A 26,435-nucleotide genomic window follows, 5' to 3' on the forward strand; every position below is an offset into this window, starting at 1 on the left:
ATTTTACTCTAAATGGCAACATCAGGCTTTACTATGTTTACCATTTTATTTATTTAAATTTATTTAACCAGTAAAAGCCTCATTGAGATTAAAAATCTCCTTTACAAATGTGTCCTGGCCAAGACAGCAAAAGCACATTTAACAAAGTTTTAGACATGCAACATAAAACAGTGACAGACAATAAAAAAAATTGTAAAACTAAGACTCAAGTCATCACATCCCAGTTCACACAGGTACCTCAAAAACATCTAGAACCAGATGAACCTTCCTCCAACTCTTTCAATCTCTTTTTAAAACCACCTAAAGAGACCATGTTTACTGCCATAACAAATCAAGTAGTAGGATCTTTTTCTTATAGACTTTCTTACAATCTGACTTTTTTATAATAATAATAATGATGTATCCTTTATTGGTCCCACAGTGGGGAAATTCTTCTCTGCATTTGACCTATCCTTCGTTATTGATTAAGGACACTTTGACATGGAAACTATGGGGAGAGCAGGGGTCGAACCGGCAACCTAGTGGTTACAGGATGGCCACTCTCCCCATGAGCTACAGCCGCCCCAAATTGTGCAACTACAGGAAGTGCTCCCTGTTGGCCAGTAAAGAGAATGTAAGTTTAAGACATTTCACACGTTCACTCGTCATTCTTTTGTGTGACTGAATCAATAATCAATAAAAACTGACCTGAATATTGCTTTAATTAACATAAAGAATTAACCTGTAAATGATGCTGAACTAAACACTGCATGCAACATGCAAGCCCAACACTGAAGTCTGCCCTGTTAAGCTTATTTCCTCTCGTAATGGTACCCTTATCGCCTGAAGGTGATGTTCTGTAGTAGTGACAAGGTAGTGCAAGGTGGTGCACCTCACCAAGGTTAAGTCAGATCTTATCACTGCGATGGTGCGAAAGGGATGCTGTTTTGCAGGCAGTTAATGTGGAGCGAAGAGGGGAGGCAAAGGTCGGTTGATAATGCACTGATGAGGTGCAGCTCAACTCGCTGACTCACTGCCTGCTTTTTTCTTCCTTTGGTGGTTTTGTATAAATATATACAGTATATAGTCTGTGTATAATTTTGAACGAGCTCAGACATGTTTGCAGACCTGGAACTGAGGAAATTTGGTTGAAATTACCCATTGAATAAAATGTGTAAACTTTCTAAATGATATATGTTTTGTGGCATGATCATTAAATGCTGATATTACCACACACTGACATTGAGTTCTACCAAAAAAAGCCATTTACGGTCTTGAACTTTACCAAAACAAGTCTATTGGAAAGGTTAATTGATCAATGGCATGTACTTACTATAAAACATCACAGTTTAATTGTGTGAGCATGTGAAAAACAATACAACATTTAATTTGTGTTCTTTGTGTATTGTAAATACCCCAAATATGTTTTATCTATTTGTTTGTGATCTGTTTGACCCTTATTTTGAAAGCCCATCCAGGGGACTGCAACTTGACTTCTGTCAGGTAAGGCTGCTCTATATACAACAGGGATTAATGATTTCCCTATTATAAGTAGTGCTGTGTGCATTTTAAGGGTTATTGTTAATATTTCTTATGTTCTCTATTCAGGCCTTGCAACCTTTGTTGCATGCCTCTATCTCTCTCCACCATTTCTACACATGTCCTCTGTTAAATAAAAGGGGAAATGCCCCCTAAAAAGTATTTTAAAAGTTTGCCTATCACCATCACTATTGTAAATGGTAAATAGGCTCCATGTACTGTATATAGCACTTTCCCACCTTACCAGTCAAAGCGATTGACAAGTGGCCTCTCATCCACCCATTGGTGGTGGCACTGCTTTGCAAGGTGCTCACATTGGAAGCAAGTTGGGGTTCAGTGTCTGGCTCAAGGACTCTTCGACATTCGGACAGAAGGAGCTGGGGAAAGATTTTTCTTGAGGCGGTTTCAGAAACGTTATATAAATAGAAACAGTATATACATAACAACAGATGGGCAAGGTGAAAGAAGCAAAAGTCAAATAAAATGTAAACCTTCACAGACCCTTATGGTTATGGGAACGTGTGTGTGTGTGTGTGTGTGTGTGTGTGTGTGTGTGTGTGCGTGTGTGTGTGTGTAGTGCGTGTGCGTATGTGACTGAAAACAAACTTTTACATGAAGATGAAATATAACCAGAAGTTCATAACATCACTTTCAAATTCATGCCTAACTGGTAGACAGGACATGTAACTGTGGGTGCAGATTGCTCATTCACACTTTGAGTATCATGCATCCAAACAAGCCCACCCAGAACTATTTTTACCAGGCTATACTGTAAACTACATTGCTATGATGACAAGCCAACCTTGTGAAGATCCTGTATTTGCACAAATATCATATATATCATGGGGTTGTTGTTTAATTTTCTGAGGGATGTTCACACCTTCGCCCACCTGAATGTCCTGTCAGGCTGTTGCTATAGATATCCACACAGAGCACAGCGAGGAGGAGGAGGCAAAGACTGAGGAAAGAGTGAGAAGAATAAGCAAATGAGGAGAAGATGCAGCATAAAGTCAGAAAATAGAGAAAGCTTAGAGTCAGTGAAACAGTGAAGACACCAAATGGGGAACAATAATCCAGCTGGTAGTGAGGTTATCAATAGTGAGAGAATGTGTGAGAAGTGAGAAGAGCAAATAATGACAGGGAAAGAGCAGGAGAATGAGCGCTCTACCTGCCAAGACATCAAAGCCTTGTCGTGTCATATACTCACCAGCGCATACACCCACTCATCACCTCAATGCCTCAACCTAATGAGCCAAGTGCCTCTCGATGGCTCCTGTACCAGCATCCTTACACAGACATTATCAGTCTGTCTTTCAGACAATGCATCACCCCGTACAGCAGTGTATCTATTTCCATTCACACTTGTCACAACCTGCACCCTTTGCACTGTCATGTCACCCACTCACTGACTTCGCCATAGGTACATCTTAATGCCACAGCATATGCCCTTTGATGGGCGGCTTCCATCCATTGCCTAACAATAACATGAGTGACTACACCTGGGTAGTTCAAATAGAAGCTGATACCATTTAACACCATCTCTAAGTGACATGTGTGTGTGTGGCAGGCATTGAAGTACTGTCACATCACCTTTTTATTACACTCTTGAGGTTTTTTTGTTGCCCGGCTGCTCCGATTCCAATCCTAATGATTTGTCCTGCACGAAAATGCAGATGACATATCCCTATACAGATTTTGTTTCAATGCCAGGTGTAAATGGCGTAACACACTTGCAATTGTTTTATTGCAACAACGTTTTCTTCTTTTTTTAGATTGTTGTATTTGAAGGGGGCTAGATACACTTGCCATGCATAACTGTCGAATAATAACTGTTTGATAACTGTTTGTAGAAAAGCCGTTTGAGGATCAAAGCGCAGACTAGATCAATGGTTGTGGTTGTGTTTCAACAGAAATATTAGTCACCTTGGTCCTTTCAGTGCCAAAACTCAACTCAGTTGGTACTGAAAGGAGGCTAGTGTGAACGGATTCAACCGCTAAAGGAATCTCTTATTGCAGGAATGTTGTGAGTCTTTGTGGTCGATGTCTGCTAGTAGATAGCGAACCAGGATATGCAATTCTAACTGGTCTAAGGCAACCTAGTACGATGCCGCGTGGCACTGCACTGCCTCGATTGTTGGATTAAGATGGTTCTGTTTTGATAACATAAAAAAATATATATATTGCAGAAGTCAAGTACAAGTTCCCCAGGCCTCCTCATTGTATTATTAGTGGGTTGATTAGTGGCAATGAAAACTTTTAATTTAACTTTGGTTCACAAAAGGGGTCGAAAATTTAATCCCATTATCCAAACCGCTCATCCTATTCAGGGTCACGTGGAGCCGATCCCAGCTGACATTGGTCGAAGGCGGAGTTCACCCTGGACAGCCGCCACTTTATCACAGGGCACATATAGAGACATACAACCATTCATTCACACCTGCGGGGTTTAGATTCCAATTAACCTGAGCTGCATGTCTTTGGACTGTGGAAGAAAGCCAGAGAGAACCCGGAGGGAACCCACGCTGACACGGGGAGAACGTGCACACTCCACACACAAGGACCACCCAGGATCGGGGATCGAGCCTGGGCCCTCTTGCTGTGAGGTGACAGTGCTAGCCACTGCACCACCATGCAGCCCACACATTTAATTATTTTATGTAAATACAATAGTAAATAGTCAAATCGGCAAGCATTCTTCCAGTTTGAGAATTTGTTATGGGAGAAATGTGATAACTTGACATTTTAAAAGGAGAAAGAATATTTGCAAATATTACAACACTTGTTTTGGGAGGGATACTTCCTAAGAGGTACTGACTATATTACATTTTACTTCTGCATTCAGAGGCTTACTTCTAAATCATGGTGGTTAGCACTGAGCTGGAGAATTTTAAAAGAAAAGGTAAATGTGGGTTTGAAGGGATTGGTTGGTTGGCCCGAAGCTCTGTTGAGGTTGTTGTTGTTGCTGTGGATTGCCAAAGAATCTCTCCTCAATCTCTCCTCAAAAGCCATATCGTCATTGATGTCTTTATCTCTCTAGCATAAACATAAAAGCAATTACCCCAATGTTCAGCCAACACCCCCAACATACAAACAATTTGAGCAAGACACTTAACCCCGAATTGTTCCCTGTAGCTGTGTCTACGGTGTGTTAATGTAACATGATTGTAAGTCGCTTTGAATAAAAGCGTCAGCTAAATGACATGTGATGTAATAATGTAATGTAAATACATAATTTTGCTCACTCTGTTAAAACATTTGTTTCAAGTTCAGTTACGATAGCAAGAGAGATCGGTTCTTCTCTAAGAATCCATGCCCAATATGAATGGAAATCCAATATGGCCCAGTGTAATTAAAGGCTGCGACTCGAGTGCTGTTTTTAATCCAGTGCTGTTTTTAATTTAATCCAGCCATATTTTCAGCATTCCAGCTCACTCTCATTGCTGCAATCGCTTCTCCCTCCAAAACACTCCTGTTTACATCTGCTTTGCATCAACATTTTAAAACCTTACGAGGCATAGCAGGACCAAAATAATGATGGATTTCTCATGAAAGCAGTTTGAACAATATGCTCACTCTCATTATGTGAACTGTCACTCATGGTGATCATGTAATACTCAAACTTCTCTTGAATAATTCAACAGTGTCATCTCTGACTGAGTGGTGCAAAGTTATCCAAAGTTGTAACGATCTTAACGTCTGCGAGCATGTGCAGTTTTCTACTTGTTAAACACAAACGCTATATTTACTTTGGAACATAAGGTGTTGAGATGAATGCAAACCGTGAAAAGTAAGATAGAGATGCTCAAGTTGTATATACTGTAGAGAGATAAGGAGACGTTACATTTGTCTGCAAAGAATACATTCATTAATTAAAGTGCTAGTCAACGATGCTTTATATATTATTGAGATTATTGAGACTTAGTTAATGTGAGTTGCTAATCAAGGGCCATGTAGACAGTTAGAAAGTGCATATGCCATTTCGGGGACACTTTATCCAAAGCACTGCGCAGTAAGAGGAATGCCACATTAGTGTGCTGACCTGTGGGGAATTAAGCCACTAAGTCTTTATAAGTAATCACTAAGCTGCACACAAGACTGGTTACTTACATTCGAAACCAAGCATATCTGAACCGGTGCTGTAAATATCTGTGTGCTGTTCATATTTTCATGGAAAACAATTTTTTAGAAAGTTGTGGAACTCTTTTTGTATCATTCATTATATCACTTATTTTTACAGTGAGTATGTTACATTATATTTCATTTAGCTGACGCTTTTATCCAAAGCAACTTACATTCATACACACAGCTACTGGGAGCAATTCTGGGTTAAGTGTCTTGCTCAAGGACACATCGACATGGGCTAGCGGAGGAGGGAATTCTTCTCTGCATTTGACCCATGCTTAGTTATTAAGGCACCCAGGACTCTTGCTCAAGGACACTTCAACATGCAACGATGGGGAGAGCCCCGGGTACCTTGTGGTTACGATACAACCACTCTCCCCACTGAGCGACCACAATTAAATTAAAGCACTCATTCAGCCACTCTGAATGGCACGTGTTTCCCACACACATGTGAACACGGTAAAAGTGAGAACGGTATAGAAGAGTTAGGCAGATAAGAGGTCAACTGAGCAGGGCGAAGGAGAATAAGAGAAAAGGGTGAATGATGGAATGGAAGGAGGTGAAAAAGGAGGAACAGAGAGATGCTGCAAGATAATCAAAGACAAGGTGCAGTCTCTGGTTTTTAAAGGAGATTGGTGGACCACTTCCTTTTATCTTTATTTACACAGAACGACAGCTGTGAGGGACACATACTGGAGCAAACACCAGGAAATGTTCAGGGCATAAGGTTCAAGGTGTCATTTTATCAACAAACAGGGAGACATGTCAGCCCCAATAATTTCATACTTATCAGATGTCTCCCACAATCAAGTGTCCACAACAATCTCAGACCTCTTTAAAGCTACGACTAACTGTCAATTCTCTCAGCTTTACAGACATCTGATTTACAAAAAGTACACCTACACTTTCCTTCAATTGAGGTCTGCTGTTAGCCATCATGCACTGCAACGTTGTGGGTAATAGAAACAATAACTTGCTATAATTTAGCCATACAGCAAAAGCCCATATCACGGTGCTAATTTTATTTTATATTTTTACTTTTCTCGATCCTGCTGAGACAACTTTAGATCTATGAAATACAAAATTCACAGCAGTGTAATTTGACAACTGCAGAAACACATGCTCGTGGTGCACAGCTGGAGAGTATGTGATAGCCCTCGACTACGCTTTTGAGATTTACAAGTTAATTGACTTAAAAAATGAAATAATTCTGCTTCTCTCACTCTGAGATTAACTGAGTAAAATGTGTATTAGAAACCAATGGATTTCATTGCTATACCTCAATATATTGTTAATGCTGTAACCCTGAAAATGGCTTGTGCAGCTGAGACACACTGGCTTCTATTAATACTTTGTAGTAGCTGGCTGGTTCTTTCTTATTCATCCACCTTGAGGCCATGGCAAGGTTGCAACCGATGTTCTACCCATATAATATTACTTTAACTGTTTTATTGATTGTTCCTGATGATGTATATTGCACTTATGATAAGGTAACCATTTACCTTACAGTAATGTCACCTCTTTAAACGCCACAAAAAAAATTGAAATTGATATTGTTACAAAACCACCAAAATCGACAACTTCGATGACCTTGAAGAGCAACAAAGCATAAGCATAGATTTACACGAGAGTCCTCGAGACATAAATATATAAAGTACATGCAGCATGTTAATGTCTACAACATTGTAACAACAAGCTCACTTATAAAATTCAACAATGTTGAATGACTTTTTGCTCACAATGCCTGATGCCCCCTTACTGACGCAAGTACGCATTATCAAGGGAGTATCCTATCTGAAGTAAGGACAAAGACAGGCAAAAGACAATCAAATTATTAGTACAGGGGACTTGCTTTAGTTGGGCTTAAAGGTCACATGTGGTCCTTTCTAGCTCAGTGGGTAGAGAAGGGCTTCAACACTTCTAAGGTTAGAAGTCTGGCCCCCTCTGGGGCAACAGATTATGAAATTGTGGAGTGCTTTCCAGTTCTTATTTTATGCAGACTCGTCTCTTTGTTGTACCAGCCCTTGATGCAGGAACTGATTGAGGTGTGCCATCTTTAAAGGACCATTCACACATTTTGTCATCACAAGATAAGAACTTTGAACATTATGGTTTTTCTTCATTCTTTTTTAAATGTGTTGAAAACACAGAAAGAATGGAAACAAGTGGTTGTGTTGACTCATCAAGTTGAGTGGTTTGTATACAATGTGATTTGTATTTGAATCTGGTACAACCAGCAATGTGTGTATAATATCATGTTGTGTTTAGGCTAACCAACATGTGTATAAGAGTCCATCCATTAAGGTTATCAATACATGGACTCATATACCTAACACCATTTGAGCATCTCAAATACGCCTTTTAATTTAATTATGGTTTGTTTAATTAATTCTTAAATAATACTGCTGGTATTACTATTATTACATATTATTACCACACACCAGACTATTCTGAAGGATGACAATAACCTTACGTCTTAATTATAATGAATACAACACTTGAGATTAAGGGGTTGCATGATGGCTTGGTCGTCAGCAGCTGGTATTCCTCCTGGTTCTCTGGGTGCTGCAATTAAAAGCATGCAGATCCACTGATTTGTAGACTCACTGGTGTGAATGTGGCTGTGTTACCCTCTGATGTATGGTCAAGTCAATGACCTGTCTTCTGCTTATATCCCCCCTGCCCACAACATGAATACCAATACATGGAGATTTGAGGATTATCACTTGCAAGTCCATACAGTATGGGGAATCATGAATGGCCAAGCTCCAGCAATGGCCACATTTCAGCTGAAAGCATCTGTGCACCAATGTGGAGTAGAGGAAAGCAGTCCTGCCACTTTAAAGATTTGATTAAGTAAAACCTGCAGCTGAAGTTGATTGATTAAACACCCTTGCAGACTTTATTTCAGCAATCAGCCAGCAGCAAAGTCAGAATGCAGAAAATAACTTATAGCTTGCTCATCCAGTGTGAGGAATTTCAATGCATTTGAAAATAGTTTAAATATGCCAGTTAAAAAAAAGGCTGGTAGTCACTGTTATTCACTGACCTACTCCATGAAAATGTATTTATGTACATAACATGATCTGCAAACAAATGTGTGGATTATGTTGCGTACGAACAAATGTGTGCTTAAAATCACACACACCAGCATTAGAGCACATGAACAGTTTTACAAATGCATCAGAGTCTGTATAAAGGTTCATATTTTACATGGAGATTTTTAACAGATCTGATCTCTTCCCCTTTGAAAGGTTTCCAGTGTATACAAATGTTGAAAACATTATGTAGCATTTAATTACGTGGCTAAAATAGTCTACTGCTAGGTTTGACTTATTCTAGGAATAAAACTGCAATAAAACTGGCAATCTTTGAAATCAACATAATTGATTCCTCGCCTAAACAAAATGATGAAAAATTAATGATGAAATACTAAACTTGGAAAAAAGAAAGAAAAGCATACTTTTGTTCAGACGTGGTAATGTTCCCTAGCTTGTCTATAGTTTGTTGTGCCAGTTTGCATCACAGACAACATAAATCTCTCCTGGCTTAACCAGCTTGGACCTGCTGTTTTCCAAGCCGAAGATCAAGTCCACTACATAGCAGCAGTATGTGTAAGATATGTATGTTTTAATCGAAGGATGACAAGCTATTCTGTCTATTTAGAAAAAACACACAATTTCCTCCATTGCCCAGATGTCACCGTTTTCCTCTAACACATAAAAGCAGAGCTGGAGACCAAATAGTTTGAAAAACTCCACACACAAATATAACCCGTAAACCACATTTTACAAGCTGTAAATAAATACAAAAGAATGTCACAAATAAGGGCTGCACAGTGGTGTGGTGGCTAGCACTGTCACCTCACAGCAAGAGGGGCCTGGGTTCAATCCCCGTTCCCGGGTGGTCCTTCTGTGTGCAGTTTGCATGTTCTCCCCCTGGCAGCGTGGGTTTCCTCTGGGTTCTCCGGCTTCCTCCTACAGTCCAAAAATATGCAGCTCAGGTTAGTTGGAGACTCAACATTGCCCCTGTCATACGATAAGAGGTTTGGACAAATGGAATGTCATAAATATTTGATAATTAGATCATTGAATTGGAATTCATATTGTAATGTGTACTTTATTTCAAATTGCTTGTTATTTGTGTGTGGCTTGGAACTGACATTCTTGAGTACCCACAATTACGTACAAATTGTTGTAAACATGTGTACACTTTATTTAAATTTGCAGATCGTGTAATACACATTTGTGACCATTTTGAGACTAATTTCACTCCATAATAACTGCTAATAAGAAATCATCTTTCAAAACGTTAAACAATGTGTGCAATATAACTACAGTATAACACATTCATCCAAACAATTGCATTTCCTAAATGAATCCCTCTCGAAACGAGACCAAATGAGTTGTTAAAGCGTTCTTTTATTTGCAGTGTAGTATGTGATATACACAATGAACCTCACTTATAACTCTGATAAGAAGACTTGGTGCGTTAGCTTTAAAATGTGCCGGCTGCACCAGGGCGGGGAGGCTGCCGTGTATCAATGCGCGGTGTGCATTGGTCCGTTTCATGCTACCTTACCTCCCCTCTTATCCCGGGTAAAGCAGGCTGACGATGCTACTGGACGATACCTTCGGTGAGGCGTGGGGGGCCGGCGTGACTTCATCGCGTCACGTGGAGCACTGCAAAAATATATCCCCAAAAACAAGTTCGCACAGCCTTGTGTTTCAGCTTCAAACCTAATTTGAACGCAGGGGGAAAAGTGTTTCCACTGCTCAACAAATACACGACAGATGGTTTTGATAGTATATTACATATTTAATTTTAATTCTGGAAACAATCAATAAGATGTGCGCCTCCCAGTGAGTTAATGTACCATTTCCCAAATCAAGATTTAAATATTCAAAGCTAAATTAATGTTTTGTCTTTTTTCAATGCAGATGTTGAAACGTGTCATAACGAAAGAGGGGGGTATGAGAATGGGGGGGGGGGGAGAAGATGGAGAGCCGTGAGTTGTGAGAAGGCAGGAGAGGGAGGGCCGGACGCATGACATCATTCCCTCTGCTTCCCTGCGCGGACAGAGCTCTGTTTTCTCCAAGTGCGCACGGCGGCTGCTGAGGGAGCGACTTCTCCTGCCGTAGCCAGACGCGTCCCGAGCAACCTGCGCTCTTGGGGTGGATATTAAAAACATTATTTAACCCGAAAGAGGAACCCGTAAAGTGCTCCTCCTGGACCTGCCGCAGGGACGCACATATTCAACAAAAACCCGGGGATTATTGCTTGTTTTAATTATGAAGATGTGAGGGTTTATAAGCTGAGAAGAAAGAAAGAAGAACTCCGAGGCTGACAAAAAGGTAGGTACACTTGATTTTTATCCTGACTCAGTCCAGCTACTTTTGTCTGCCGGGTTTGTTATTTTATACAAGAGTTGGGAATTTGAATCACGGCTTTGTCATTTTCTAAACGCTTGAACCAAAAATAATAGGCATGCAGGGTAGGCTCTTTGGAGCGCGCGAGCTGTGCGTCCTCCAGCTGTCTTAACACCCGCACAGAGACGCAATCAAGTACCCAAAGAGGAGCATCATTTCAGAATACTGCAAAGAGGCTTGTACAAGCCGGTGCGCTGGTTGCGGAGGAGAGTGATGCTCGATCGTCCCGGACTCAGCGGGAGACCCGACTGCCACCGCAGAGCTGCTGCTGCTGCTGCTGGAGAGCAGATCTGCTGCTGGAGCAATATCCATCATTGTGAACGACGGTGGTAACAGGCACGGCTTCCCTTTCATTCCCCCACTGAGTTATTGCAATGGCAGTCTCCTAGATAAAAGAAACACGGATGGTTCAGCAGAGACAAGAACGAAGATTCTCAAGAATGTATCCTACATTGTATGGCTTTGGAGCATAACGCATATTTGTGAATCATCTTCTTTTTTTTTTTGGGCGGAGGTGTGTGTGTGTGTGTGTGCGTGCAGGGGAGGGGGGAGAGAGGTGGGGGCTCCATCTAACAAGTGCATCTCCACAGGCGGGGGGGGAGGGGGGGGGTGCTTCATTAGCCAAGTCAGCCGCTAGAAGCTTTGTATTAGAGTCCACTGATATGAACATGCCATCGTGAGGCATACAGGTCTTACAGATATCAATCGCAAATGCAATGTTCGATATTTCATCTTTCTCTTTCTCTCTTTCTCCATTTTATTGATGCGATGTCACAACCAAAGTATATCCTACATGTTGGACTCTTGAGACTACTGTAGTGTTGTTCTCTCCACCGCTGGACCGTGTTTGCGCATCACGTTGTCAGCGGCGTGTAAAGGAGTTGATGTGCGCAACTCTGGCTTTCCACAGCCCACCGAGGTGGAGTCCGCACGGCTATGACACTGACTTTTCCCAAGTGCTGGCGATGCCCTTGTTGAATGCTGGACACCTCGACGTGAACGAAGACCCTGTTTTATGCGTCTATATTTGTAAAATATTTGATGTTGATTTATGTTAAACGAGGGACTAGTTTAGAATATCTCACTTTCAAACTTTCAAATTGGTCATCATTTTAAAAGAGTTCTGATTTTGTTTTCTCTATTTTTCGATCCCTGTTTTACAATGGTTCCTCGAAATTATACACACGATCTGCTGCCACATAATAATGCTGCATTAGACTAAAATGATTCAACAAAATGATTTAGAACATGTAGAAGAGCCCTATGTGTTTCCATTATTTCTTTTTTTTTTATTTTATATCATTCTGACTCATTAACCTTTTACTAAAGCATGAGAGGGAGAAAAAAAGAAGCTAATTTCCATTTGGATACATGTTGCTACTGAAATTCTTTTCCCAGAAGTCGTGCATTTTCAATCTCTTTCCGTCTCCTGTTTCGATCGCAACGAGCGCATCCTGCGTCTGCAAAGCTCATAAAAGCCAAAGGACAGAACAATATCTCGCCAGCGCCCGAGTTGTTGGCTTTATTCATTTTTCTTTGTACCCGTGGTAACTTAGTTATAGCTTTTATGGTGCCTGGAAATGGCTTACAGGCTTGCAGTGCAATGTAATGTAATCAATGATGTTGCTGTGTATTACAATTCCCTGTTATGCTCCGTCACATGAGAAATGTGGAGTGACCCCCCCCCCCCCCCAAAAAAAAAAATTAAACACACACACACACACACACACACACACACAGAGAGAGACAGACAGACAGAATGCCCAGGAGAAAGGCAGGTAACATTGGATTTGTATGAGAGGGATCACACAACGCTCGCTTGCACCAAACCTCTCTAGAAATATTCAGACATTTGCTGGCAACCAATCGCATGCTTCTTGAGTTTTGTCTTTTCAATATTTAATGCACACTTTTTGAAACAGTAAAGTTTTTTCCTTATGCAAGGACAACATTAAACTACGTGGAGCTGAACCTCAGTGATTAAAGAAAGTATGTAATGCACGAGTTGGTGAAATAGACACACACACATGTGCATTCTCTTTCTGCTTGTTTTTGTGATGTAAAATGTGTTTATGTGCGCCAGCCTCTGTGGTATTTTAGGCTACTATTTGTAAGGTGTTGTTATTTCAATTTAGATTATAATTCTCATCCCCATTTCAGCATGGATGTGTCTGTATAGTACAGAACTCTTGATATTAAGATGTGGTGCCATAGATCACTACGGCAGGAGGAAGTTACTCACTCTCTGCTGTCTTAACAGATGGGCATATGGAAGGGCAGCTATTACTGGAGTACTTCACCCAGCAGTAGCTAAGCAATCAAATACCATGGTGGACATGCATATAGAGGCCACACTTTAAAAAGTAAGAGGTTTATTGTATATTCTTCAAAGATCTTAATGGAGCCGGGGAGGAATTTAAGGTGCTTTTACTAATTAAAATAACGTTTTTCTTAAAGAACAACCATGAAATAGAATTGTATGAAGTACAGGATGGCTTAAGTTACCACTTTGATGAAAAAGAAAATACTCATACCTTGAAGATGTTGAGAAGATTAGTACACCAGATAGCTGAAATACAATGGGAGATCCTATAAAGTCTTGTTTTTTTTTTTCTCTCTCTCTCTCTCTCTTTCCTTTCATTGCCTTTCATACATATGACACTGCACTCGGTCTCAGAAGAAATACGAAATATTTAAATGACAAAACCCTCATTATGAAGCCTACATTTTTTTAGAGTGCATCACCCTTTAGTGAGGTGGCGCTTGGTCGACGTTGCAGGTTAGCTTTTCACTGTGTCCACCTCTTAACTTGACATGCATCAAGCAGCCTCTCTCTATGTATGAGATGGGTGATTGGATGGCATGCCCAAGCATCCGTTGTTTTCTCTTGAAGAAATGCACTTCAATCATGCTCACCTGTCACCAGCCGGGCAGTAAACATCCAGGCATGCGAGAAAGGGGCGACGCACATTGCAAATGCACACGGTGACAGACATGAACCTGCTCATATATACGCACACACATATATTATTTTTTACATTTAAAAGATGAGCTATAAGTCACATTCCACAGTCTCATTTCTAGGCCACCAAGCCTAAGTGTGTGGCCATTTCATTAATGCATTCAAAATGGAAGCAGATGCAGATCTCTGGCAGAGCTGTTTAAAGGAACACAAACATGTAAAGCAAGAGGCAGAGACGAGGGAGAGAAGAAAACCTTTAATCATAACCAAACTTTATGGTGAGCTTCGCCCATGTCTAATTACCCAGATAATGCTTGTTAGTTGTCATCTCCAGACAAACAGTGGGCTATTTTTTTCTCTCAAGAATTTGAAATTCAAAGTATCAAAATGTTAATTTCAGAGTATGCCATTTCATCCCATCCTCACCGGTCAGGTCAGGGTAAATAAAATTAGTGTACTATTGACATCTATAAACAAAACTCCAGAGGTTGCCACTACAGAGGTAATTTAGATTGAATTAATGAATAAAATGAAAAGCAAAGTAGGGGTTGTATAATGTAACTAACAAAGTATTTTTTGTACTCAGCCTTCTTTCCAACAGTACCATATTGTACAGTAAATCTTGTCAGGAAGAATATGGATCTCAAATCCATCATGCAAATGAGTCCTGGAATATTCTAACAGCAGAGATAAACTGTCCTTGCGTCTTTTGAACACTGGTTTGTCATTTCAAATGGCTACGGTATAAGCTCTTTAGAGGAAGTCTTGACTGCCAGTATGAGGTCATAAATGCACTATTCACACGTTTTCCATGAACATTCTGTCCTGGTTTAAGCCCACTGTGGAACTTGACACTTTAATGGCTTTGATGTGTACAAATGTTCCTGGAACACACCCAACATGACAGAAAGGGAAAAGATGCATGATCTCGGAGTAAAGCAAGAATTCTCCTCCATTCCCTGGAAGGAGAGGAAGACCACTCACTTGTGCGGGATCGGGGTAAACGCCTCCGGGTCCTTCTCTCCCTGTCAAATATGTTAAACTTCATTTCAAAACAACATTCCGTAAAGCAATGACTATTCATGTCTGACAACCACAATAACAATCAAAACAATTTGAAAGGATTAAAGTGGCAGAAGGAGGTACACCTTTATTTTCCGTGTAGAAGGTTTGAGTGTGTTGTTTTCACCGTAACCACAAAAGTGTCGATATTGTGGGAAAAGTGTAACCTTGAGGTGTGAGGCACACATCACAATCACTGAGAACGTCTATGTTTAGGTTAAACCAGCACGTTAGGCCTTCAAAGGCTCTTTACTCAAGGATAATTGCAGTTGTAATGTGTGTGTTTAGACAACCTGAGAATATGGAGGTATGTCAGTGAAGGGGTTCAACGGGGGGGCACAATGTCATTTGTGCACTATGTCCCATTTATTAAAACAATTTTATATAATACATTTTTTTAATGTGAAAACAATAATAAAGGAGAAATATGTCAATGGGAAAAGATCATTTCATTTGATCCCAATGCAGAGCGGTAAATATACATTGAAATATATATTTCTTAAAGAATGTGTTGCTTATGTTTTTTAACAGGGGTTTTCAAAGTCTTTGCAGGCCCCCCCTCAGACAGAATTGAGACAACTGCTCCCAACGACCACCCTCTGGTCTATATTAAAAATATTGATAATATAACATGAATTGTTAATATAAGGTTATTATGAATGGACTGTGTCACTTCTATTGTTTTTCTTTCTATAAAAAATAATTGGAATTACCAATAATGCTTTGGGAGTTGAACACAGGAAGTACAATGTTGCCATTGAGTCAGCTGTGGGCAACACCTTTTTAAAAAGCTATATTTGTTTACAATTTGGCAAATTAGCACCAATAAACGTATGCCAAATTATGTTTAAGGTGTTCCGGGTTTGCAGCTAACCCATGGATGTACGGGCATGGATAACTAGATTATTTTGATAACTGAATATAACTTATATAAGAGCTGAAATCTTTTTTTCCAAGACTTCCATTTGAATATTTGGACGTTCATTCACAATGAACATCAGATATAAAAGTCAGCTGAAAATGTAAGTCACGCTTTCTCTCAAAAAATGTGTATTGTGTGCGTGTGACTAGATATAACCGAGTCGTGAATCAGGAGTATAAAAATTAGTATTTTGACACAGATTACACAATGTAGGCGTTAAGTGTTCATTTAACAGCTACGGTGACGTTACTGCACACGATACTGCATGAAGAGAAACGTGAGCTCAGCCTCTGTGCCTCATTGACTGAATGTACTTACACTTGGAAAACCTCTGGTCTACAAAATAGAGTTTTCCAAGGTTCAGTGACTGAAAATATATCTCAGTGTGTAACGTTACCGTTATACACCTTGAACTGTTATTGCGCACAGATTGTATTTTGGCTGTAGCAGCTGTATGCACTGCTACTGCACAACCAAATATTCCCATTCCCAAATAGTTCCATTCTCAGTAACTACAGTGCATTGATTGGTAACTCGGTGCACTTGTGTTTCAGTGTGTTACTGCATGCTTTTCCATTAATGTGTAGCATTGCAAATTATGACCAATTATGGGCATACAGGTAGAATTTTAGTTAAAGTGCCTTCAGTTTAGGAATACTGCCACATCCTTCTCTTAATTAACCGTTCAGACCCAGTAGGTGTGAATACCTAACAAGCTGTCCATGTTGGCAGGATGTTTTCCGGAAAGCAGATGATTAGGAGACCGTAAATCTCCACAGGGAGAGAAGCTTACAGAGGGCTATTCACCACTGCAGCCACCACACGCCCCCAAGGGTCGTTCCTCTTGAAGGTCACGGTAGCATTTCACCTCCCCCCTTTTTTTGCCCATGACAACTCCAGTGGGTATTGCCGGATGTTTCCCGCCATTCCCCATTCTGGAGTGGCTCCTGTTGGTGGGGGGGTCTGTGAGGATGATGCATCTCGACAATGGCAGGAATAACAAAAAGCTGTCTGGCCCGTTTACTACTTGCCTGCATCATAGTCCAAGGCATCATAAAGAATAAATGATTCATACACTCCCTTGAAGAGTCATTTATGTTTAATTCAGAGCTGTACTGTAACTGCCCCGTCGGCCGTGGTCCTCTTGTGGCATGGCGGGGTCGTCAACGGGCGTGGGTGGATAGTGTACGGAAGAGGTGTGTAGAATGTCACGCTAGAGCCGGAGAGAATTAAGGCAGAGAGAGAAGAGCATTGGCGGTGGCCTTGTACGTTTCATCTGCAGAACCTAATAAAACCCTCACAGGCCAGCATTGATCTCTCCCAGAATAATCCATTTAGACTGAGCGTGCCTGGCCATGTGGGGCCTCTTCAATTATTTATGGAAGAATGCTGTGCAAGCTTCCGTTGGGATGCAACAATGTCTCCTGGGAAACCTGTGAACTGGATTGCAGGAGAGCAAGGGAGACACAGAGAGTGGACAAGGGAGAATTGGCAGATGGGAAGAGAGGACTGGTTGGAGAAAGAAGTGAGGTGGGATAGAGGAAGTAGAAAGGGTAGAGAGAAAGTGGAAGGCAGGTAAATTACACTGAAGGAAGTAGGGAGAGGTAGTAGAGAAGAAAGTGCACGGACAAAGGAACAAATAGAGAGGAAAAGAGAAAGTCGAGATGAGGGAGTGATGAGAAACATGCAGTGTTGTGGAGATGGGTGCAACAATGGGAATAGAGACTTATAGTGAAAAGGGATGACTAACAAGTTTGGGAAGAGAGACCTGATCAGAAGGAGGAATTAATGAAAGACTGAAAAGACTGAAAAGAAGGTGATGATGCGAGAGGAAGAAAAGATGGCAAGGAAACATGATGTAGGGTCATGTAGAGATATCAGGATCAGGAAAAAACAATCAGATAGGGATGAGGGAGAGAAGAAGAGGAATGAGTCGATGAAATTGAGAAGGAAAGTTGGAGGAAATGAGAAATGAAAGAAGAAAAAAGTGATACTATAAGGGAGCTATAGGGAAAAAAAGGTAGGGACAGAGGAAAACATATAGATGAAGGAGAAAAGGGAGGAACGATTAGCTAGAAGAGGTCAGGAAGCATGACAGGAAACGAGGTGGAATTATAGATGAGACAAAGAGGAAGAGATGACTGGAAATGAGGCAGGAATAGGCGTAGGAAGAGGGTGGAGAATGGGACCTTTTTAAAGCAAGTCATGAACGGCTATTGATCACGGCCGAGTTATGGTTGCTGTTGTGCTAAGTGTCGGCTTCACTGTCATCGTCCATGAATTATTTCTTCAAGAAAATCTTCCATTATGGAGAATGAGCAACAGTGCCGATAAAGCAAGTCATTCAACCTGTTTCCACATGCCACAATACACAAGAAGATTTGGACAAGATGATCTATCCCATTGGCAAATCTCTGTCATAGTTTGAAGGCTGAATGTTTCTTTGCAGCATCCTGACACTGTATGCTCAGAGCTACATATCATAAACTTACCTCTGTTGGCCTCGTCCCTAGATTCCCCCTGCATTCATCATCAAGCTCTCTTCCCATTGCTGTATTTCCCAGCACCCTATTAGCTTTCCACCCATCGTCTGCTGCGGAAGAGGAGTTTTGATCCAGCGGATGACAACTGGAATTTAAATTTCCTTTTGTACGGTTCAGTAATTACGTCTGGCCCATTTTGAGAGGGTATACCCTCATTCACAAGGGTTCTAACCCTTGTGACCTCTCTAAAGCTTTTGCTGAAACATAAGAGCACATTTTAGTCAAATTTCCATAATTTGGACATGTGCTTTTCTACCTCATGCAGTAATAGCCATTATTCAAGTACCTATTTCATTCATTAAGTATAATTTGCATTAGTACAGTAGCTGTAGTCATTTTTAGAAGTCCCTCTGCATTAATCTTTTATCTACCTCACGATGAGACTGCAGAAATTAGATTTGAATGATATTTTAGATTCATAATCATTTGTTATAACACAAACTCTCTGGCAGACCCCCCCTCATTAATTTCTCACCAATAGCAAAAGGAAAAGCAGCCTCAAAGGAGTGGGGCTAAGTCTGACGGTACTTCAGCAAGCAAGCAGTTAGAAAAAGGAATTTGTAAAGGATATAACATTGTCTGAGTCGAACAGCCTAATCAGATGGGCTAAACGGTGTAGCGGCATAGCTAATAGCGAACGATAGCACACCAGCCGGTTTCGGTTTAATTAGTAGGAACCCATTTCCCACCACTTGTCGTTCTCTGGCGCAGCCACCATGGATTTAGTGTTGGTCCACAGCCATTGATTATCGGATTCTAGTAATTGTTTGCCTCCGCTTGATTAACACACCTGTGTTTTCTCCAAAGGCAAGCTCAATAGCTGCCTCTCATTGTAGGAACCCCAACACAACTCCTAACAGTGACAGGGTTGATTGCTAGAACCGCAGAGGGGCTACAGCATTCTCTTATTTTAATGTCGTGGGGGGAGTGTTGTTACACACCATCGAGACACTTCAGGAACTGAGGTGCCAGTGCTTTGTGAAGGGTACCACACACATATCAGTGTATGGGGGGGCCCCTGTTGCTGACGCATGCAGGTGCACTGTGTTTTGGGATTTCTGTCCAGCAGTGTGCAGGATGATTGATGATAGACGTGTGAATGTTGCTTTTTAAACTGTGGCATTGCTGGCATGTTAAGAATTTGACTAGCAGGCCTGTTTTCGTTTCTCTCTCTCTTTTTCTTTTTTTGAGGGAAGTTCAAGGGATATGGGGGGTGAAGTAGAACGTAGCACAGCTGTGGAGGAGTAGATGCATAATGATGAGGGGGAGCAGCCGAAGGGGTTGATGAGCGCTTTTGGAGCAACTTCGGGTCTTGCTTTGGAGCTCAGGGGTTCGGAGAAAGTGAGGGGATGGGGGGTGGGAGGTAGGTAGATATATCTCCTTTCATAAGCCCACCCTGACTCATGTCAGACCTTTACCTTTCATTAGGAGCCTTTCACAGAGGCAAGGCTGTTTTTTGTCATTCCCTGCCCTCTCTCCCACGACACACTGTCCGAACTCTGAGCTCAAAAGGAAGTGTTTAAAAAAAAAATCATCTTCTTCTCTTTAGCTGTCAGAACAATTTGTTGCTTGTTCCAGTAAGTCTGTTTAATTCCCAGAAACAGCCTGCATGACACTTAAAAAAAAAAAACACAGCACATGTGCCATTGAACTCTCAGTAATGCAGGATGTTGCTTCACTCCAGCTAACTTTAGTCTTCTCCTTGCCAGTTTCCTCATATCTGATTTTGATTGTAGTATGAAAACATTTTTCCAAGAAGTACAACAACTTTCCAAAGTATCCTCTTTATATACCTCACTCCATGTGATTTCCCTTGTAACTTTCTTCTTTGCTCTTAGATGCTGTGATCATTTCATGGTCATATTTTTTTTTGTCAGGGCACTGCTTGTTTGTTTTGTTGATGTAGGAAATCCAATTAATCCCACTGCTGTAGTCTTTGAAAGTCTCCCAATAAGGGCTGAATGCCCCATTACTTCTATCTAAATGGAGCAATGATGCAGGATAGGCTAGAGAGAGGAAGGAGGACCTTTATGCTGGCTGCCATTGTGACAGCTAACTTAAGGCCACACAGTCTGCTACCTGCTTTTTACTTTTTCGTTGTCCATCAGTTTGTGCCGTGAGCTACAGGATGCTGAGGTAGAGGAGCAGTGAGGTCTACTTAAAGGTAATTTATTTCTGCTGTCACTTTGTTGGGTGAAGAAGAAGTGACAAACGCGAGCTGGTTGTTTATGAGGCCTGGCTAAGTGCTGGCTGGGCTGCTTTCCTCTGAGGAAGTTGGCTCTCTATTTAATTCATGTCCTTGGGTGGTGCATTGCTTTGTGGCATAGTGTGTGGCAGGCGAGCTAATGAGAGGTGAACCTATCTGCTTCTTATTCTCCATCTGTTCCCTGCTTTCTCACACTTTTTGCCCCTGACCCTCTCACTTTTCTTTCCCCCATTTCTCTTCTGATCTCTGTTACACCCCCCCCCCCCCCCCCCCACCCCCCCCCCCCCCCCCCCCCCCCCCCCCCCCCCCCCCCCCCCCCCCACACCCCCCCCCCCCCCCCCCCCACCCCCCCATCCCTCCCATCCCTCCCCTCGTCCTTTTCTTTCCCCATCCATCCCTTTCTTTTTTTTACAACTCTCAGCCCTGTAAGTCAGAAAAGCACGAAACACACACAGAATCTCCTCCCAATCGCTCCTAGCTTGCCCTGCCTGTCTGGAATGGAAACATCCCGTTGCGCCAAATAAATCAGTCAGACCTTTGATAAACCCCAAATGGGACTGCCGATTTCTCAAAGCTGTCCCGTTCATCAGTTTGATTCATCTTCCAAGAGAAGGAAGGCATGTATTCTTCTCATGTCATCTTTTTTTCCCCTCCTATAGTTTACGGTCAGTGAGTTAGCGGGGCAGGCTAGGTCACTGCATTCAGTCTCCAGTGTCTGAAAAGAAAAGCAGTTTAGTGCAGTACCAGTGGCCGAGCTCTGAGCTCTAAAACACTCCGAAAGATGGACAGCAGAAGGACAGGGTGGGCTGAATTGCCGACCTCTCCGCCACCTCAGCTCAGCGACATCCTTTGCCTTTTCCTCCTCCTCCTGGATACCTTTTGTAAAGAGCTGTTTTAATTGACACAAATAATAAAAGCACCCTGGTTATCTGGCGGACTGCTCTTGTTTCATGTCAATTGAGTTCATTTCCCCCCCCTCCTGTTCCTTGTCCATCATTCCTCTTCTCTGTGTCTTTGCCTCTTGAGCTCTCAGTGATTGTCTCTGTGTTTCTTTCTGTTTCCTCCAGCTCTCTCTCTCTCTCTCTCTGCCTCTCATTCAGCTCAAAACCATTTCATTCCCCACTGATTGCCTGTGTTGTTTCTCCCTTCCTCTTTCCTCCATGTCAAGTTATTTACATCTCCCTGTTGTCTCACTCGTCTCCCGACTTGTCTCCCCTGCGCTGCTCTCAGCCCTCAGCTCTGGCTTCAAAAGTTGTATACGTTTGCTTCGTAAATTATGAAATGAAGATCTCAACCGAACAATATGGATTCAGTTTGGAAAACAAAACAGGGAATGTTATTCAAAAGACTGGCACATTTCTCCACAAAAAATAAGTTATTTCCACACTTAATAATTTTCATTTTGTACAATAACTATTGTATATTTGTAATGAATGTTCGTGAATCATTAGCTGATCATAGTGATCAGATGATTTGTTCATTTTTAATATGAGGGTATGAATATTTTTTAAATGAGAACACGAATATTTGACGATAATGTGTCATAATAGATCATTTCATAGGGTCTGACGCAAAATAGTGTACAATTTACTCTTGAAAATGCAGCAACTATTGTCAAATTAATCCACTTGATTGGGTTATATAGATTGAAGATATCTTTGTCTGCAGAAAACCTGACATCCTCAAATAATCTGGACATTGTATTTTACATAACTGATAATAATATAATTTTCCTTAGGAAAGATATTAAATAATATATTTAAAATCCCACCAACTTAATTAATGAAGGCTCAAAAAATCATGCACAAGTCTATAGTGTTTAATATTTAAATACGTAATGTTTAATAGATAACTTACAGTTGATCATACCTCATCACACTGCATCAGCAATATCAGTGCCAGCAAATCAACCTGTCCAGCTCTGGCACCCTCCATTACTGAGCTATCCGAACATCCATCTGACATCACAGAGGCAAACTTGACTCTGGAAAGCTCTCCCCCGTCATCCTCTGCTCTGCCAAGCATGGAGAGGCTTCTTTGAATCGCACTTCGGTGTGTGCTTCCTATGTTCAGGCCCTTTAGCCCTGAAAATGAAAGTAATACATTTTCACATACATCTGTCAGGATAGCGCTCTACCTAAATACTGTGTGTTTTCATCCTTTCCACTGCGGTCATCAGCAGGTATCTCAAACTTGACTGCAAGCACACTTCCCCCTGTGATGGGAAGCAGGACTGACAGGAGACAGATAAATGGAACATGTACTTTGGTTTTCAATGGAACTGTTAACAACCACACAGTTTTCCAAATGTTTTTTTTGTTTTGGCCAATGTTGAGCTGTGGATAAGAGCAAAATATGGTTTTCTGCATCGGATCGACATTTTATATTAGGACACGATATCCGCTGCTAGTGATGTTAATACAAAAACAAGAACAGTATTGGCTAATAATATGCTTTATATGAGTCCTTGTCTTCGTATATATATATTGCAAAAGATTACATTTCAAAAGATTTTATGAATCACTTTGCGGAGCTTAACTTATCCTCATTACGCTGCTGTTCAGTCTGTAGGTATGTTTCATTCTATGTCACCTTCCAAAAATAGCTCTTAAGTGCATAGCCTGTCATGGGACCCTCTATACAAATGCAGTCCCACTTAACATTGATATTCCCCTGGCGGGTAGGCTATTTTGTGAGTGCTTCTCCCTTTTTTCTACCTTCCTCCCATCCCTTCCATCCAACCAGCCTGTTGTCACTCTGAGATGTGACTTTAACCTCTGTGCAGTTTTTCACTGACGCCCTTTGTTTTCATCTATTGTTCTTAAAAGCAATTATGACCATCAGACAGGCCCATTAAATATTTAGCTGCTGCTTTCACTGGCTTCACAGGAGCACACACCACATATGTTCAAAGAGTCTTTCTCTGCAGCAGGGACGTGCACAGATATTTCTGAGAGGTAGTTGCTCAATTACATAAAAGCCATGGTTTGACACAGGGTCGAGCATATTTGAAGGGCAATTGTGTGTTTCTTTGTCCTTTTAGATTCTGACTTACAGTACATATTTCTATGTTTGTGTGCGAGCATGTGCATGTGTTATATTTATGTTTGTGTATGTGAGGTCTGTGTGCCGTATTTACGGCTATCATCCTTTCCGCAGATTACCTCACCGGTCAATATTAGAAAATGTATTTGCAAGTCCATTCTCCATTTCAACTGCAGAAAGAATAGGAATCATCAGTTGCTTGAGAGAATAATAAATACGCTCCTCTGCTATTGATTTATCTGAAGACACTGTGGGACAATAGCTTCACAAATTATCTTTCCTTTCACCACAACACTCAAGGCACTTCGTCCACCACACGTCACTTCCAAGATGGCAGCACGGCAGCATGCCTCTCTACCTGTCCTCATATTTCAGCTTGATTGGATACTCCAGACCTTTTCTTTTTGAAGTTAGCAGCTCATATTATCGCAGCCTTTATCACTTGTCTGTTCAACCTAAACTTGCAGACCTGTGTATTCCCCCAGGACTGGAAATCGTCTGCTGTCACCCTTCTCTTCAGGGGTAGCAATACCTAAACTATAACGGACTTATATCCATCTTGTCTTTCCTGTCCAAAGTCTTTCAGAAACTGGGCAACAAACAGCTCACCCATCACCTGGAGTCCCACAGTATTCTCACCTCCATGTAGTCGGGCTTTGGAACCGGCCATGGTGTATCTCTGCAACACTTAAAGTGTGAAATAGGCAAGAATAGTGTGGCTGTGTATGTTGACTTGGCAAAGGCCTTTGATTGTGTGGACCATATCATTCTGCTTGACAGGCTCAAGGGCATAGGACTTTCAGAGGGTGGTCTTGTGTGGTTTGACAGCTACTTTTCTGGGCGTGTCCAATCTGTGAGAACTGAGGGTTACCTATCTAACCCACTGTGCCTGTGCAACAGTGTTCCTCAGGGGTCCATTCTAGGTCCAACCTTATTCAAAAGCTACATAAACAACATTGCTCACGCTGCAGGCGGCTCTCACATCCCTTTGTATATGGATGACACCAACTTGTACACATCTCCTGCCTGTACACCACCTCCTGCCTGGACTACCCTGCAGCACAGCTTCAATAATATCCAACATGCCTTTTCCAACCTTCACCTGATATTATACACAAAATAAACAACCAAAGAAATCTCCTCTCTGGATGGAGCAGAACTCCGATTTGTCGATTCTTAAAAGTACTTGGGTATCTGGCAAGACAGTTAGCTCACCTTTAACACGCATAAACACACTGCTTTCCAAAGTCAGGTTGGTTTTCTGTACCGCTCTGCAAAGAAAACATGTGATAAACAAGAAGATAAACAAGAAGATGCATTTGATGTCATTACATTATTCTTTGAAAATCAGTTCTTGCTGCTTTTTACAATTAAGGTAAAGCAAAAAGTATACCTGACAAGACGTGATTTATTTATAATATCATTTTTATTTCCTTATTTTAACTTACTGTTTTCAACTTGTCTTCAATGTTGAAGAGTTTCATTGAAGTTTTTTTGAAAAAAGGACTGCCATATAACCTAAAAAGCTGTAACATGTCCTTGCAGCACAGCAGAGTTTTTTTTTTTTGTCTCAGCTGTTATTATTCAGAAGGATTTACTTTTCATTAGCAGTCAGGGGTCCAATGTCTTGCTCAAGGATGTTTTGGCTGTTCTAATAATGAAATGTGATGTGCCAGTTATGAGACTTCCAATCACAAGTCACCCCTTCCAGCTTAGACTCGTACTTAACGCTAACTGCCAGCGATGCAATAAATGTTCATCCCAGAGAAAGTACTGCGATACCTTGAGTTGAGATTAAACTTCAGAGATCAAGGTCATGATTGGATATTGTTGCCCAGGTAGTTGTGTGTTCAACAAAAAATGTGTCAATCACACTTTTTCAGTAAAAGAACAAAAATGTCATGCCATGTTATCATGTTCAGGCAAATAACGCATATTTACTTGTGTATCAAAGAAAACATTCACATGTAATTCATTCATACAATGTAAATGTAATCATTTTAAAGCCTTTTTGTATTCCTAAATGCTACTGTCTCCAAGAAAAGTGCTGCACATCAAAGGTAATCTCAGATACAGTGACCAGGTAGTTAAAATAGTTTAATGCAACAAATGCAGAGTAAAACTACTAATAATTATTAATACAAATAATAATAACAATCTAATCAAATTGATGTTGCATGCTAAGTACCATTATCACATACTATTAATAAAAAAAGACAACTTTATAATTATTATATTATATAGTCCTAGGCTCTGTCCTGTGGCCCCGCCTGTCAAATGCAGCTTGACCCAGCCAGGTCTCTGTAAAAATACAGTCTTCAAGCTCCCATTGCTGTGTTAGCCTGAAGTCTTACTTCATTCATCTTATTTTCCTGCGACTGGACATCAGACAGCTCGGTGAGGACTGGTCGGTGGAATAGCCTTCGGCCCTAGCTGGGTTAGCTCAGCTTCCATCTCAGCTTGCCTCCCTCTCCTCCCGCTCCTCCTGAGGGGGTCAACTCCGCTCTAGGTGGCGTTTACTTTGTCTGGCTGGGTGGTTGGAACATCACGACGTAACCAGATCAAACATTTCTGTATTACACTGTACGAATTGGACCACACTATCTCGGTCCAAAGAAGTTGCATG

The 26,435-nt window shown here is 41.2% G+C and overlaps 1 protein-coding gene across 1 annotated transcript in view; it reads left to right on the plus strand.

The window, feature by feature from the left end:
* Positions 1-532: 532 nt before the first annotated feature.
* Positions 533-26,435, plus strand: part of ptprsa (protein tyrosine phosphatase receptor type Sa) — a 219,687-nt gene continuing 193,784 nt past the window's right edge. The window contains exon 1 of the mRNA XM_034530398.1: positions 533-613. Coding sequence (XP_034386289.1) covers positions 533-613 — 81 coding nt within the window. The remainder of the gene's footprint in view (positions 614-26,435) is intronic.

The sequence above is a fragment of the Cyclopterus lumpus genome, chromosome 4, assembly GCF_009769545.1.
Source record: "Cyclopterus lumpus isolate fCycLum1 chromosome 4, fCycLum1.pri, whole genome shotgun sequence".
Taxonomy (NCBI): Eukaryota; Metazoa; Chordata; class Actinopteri; order Perciformes; family Cyclopteridae; genus Cyclopterus; species Cyclopterus lumpus.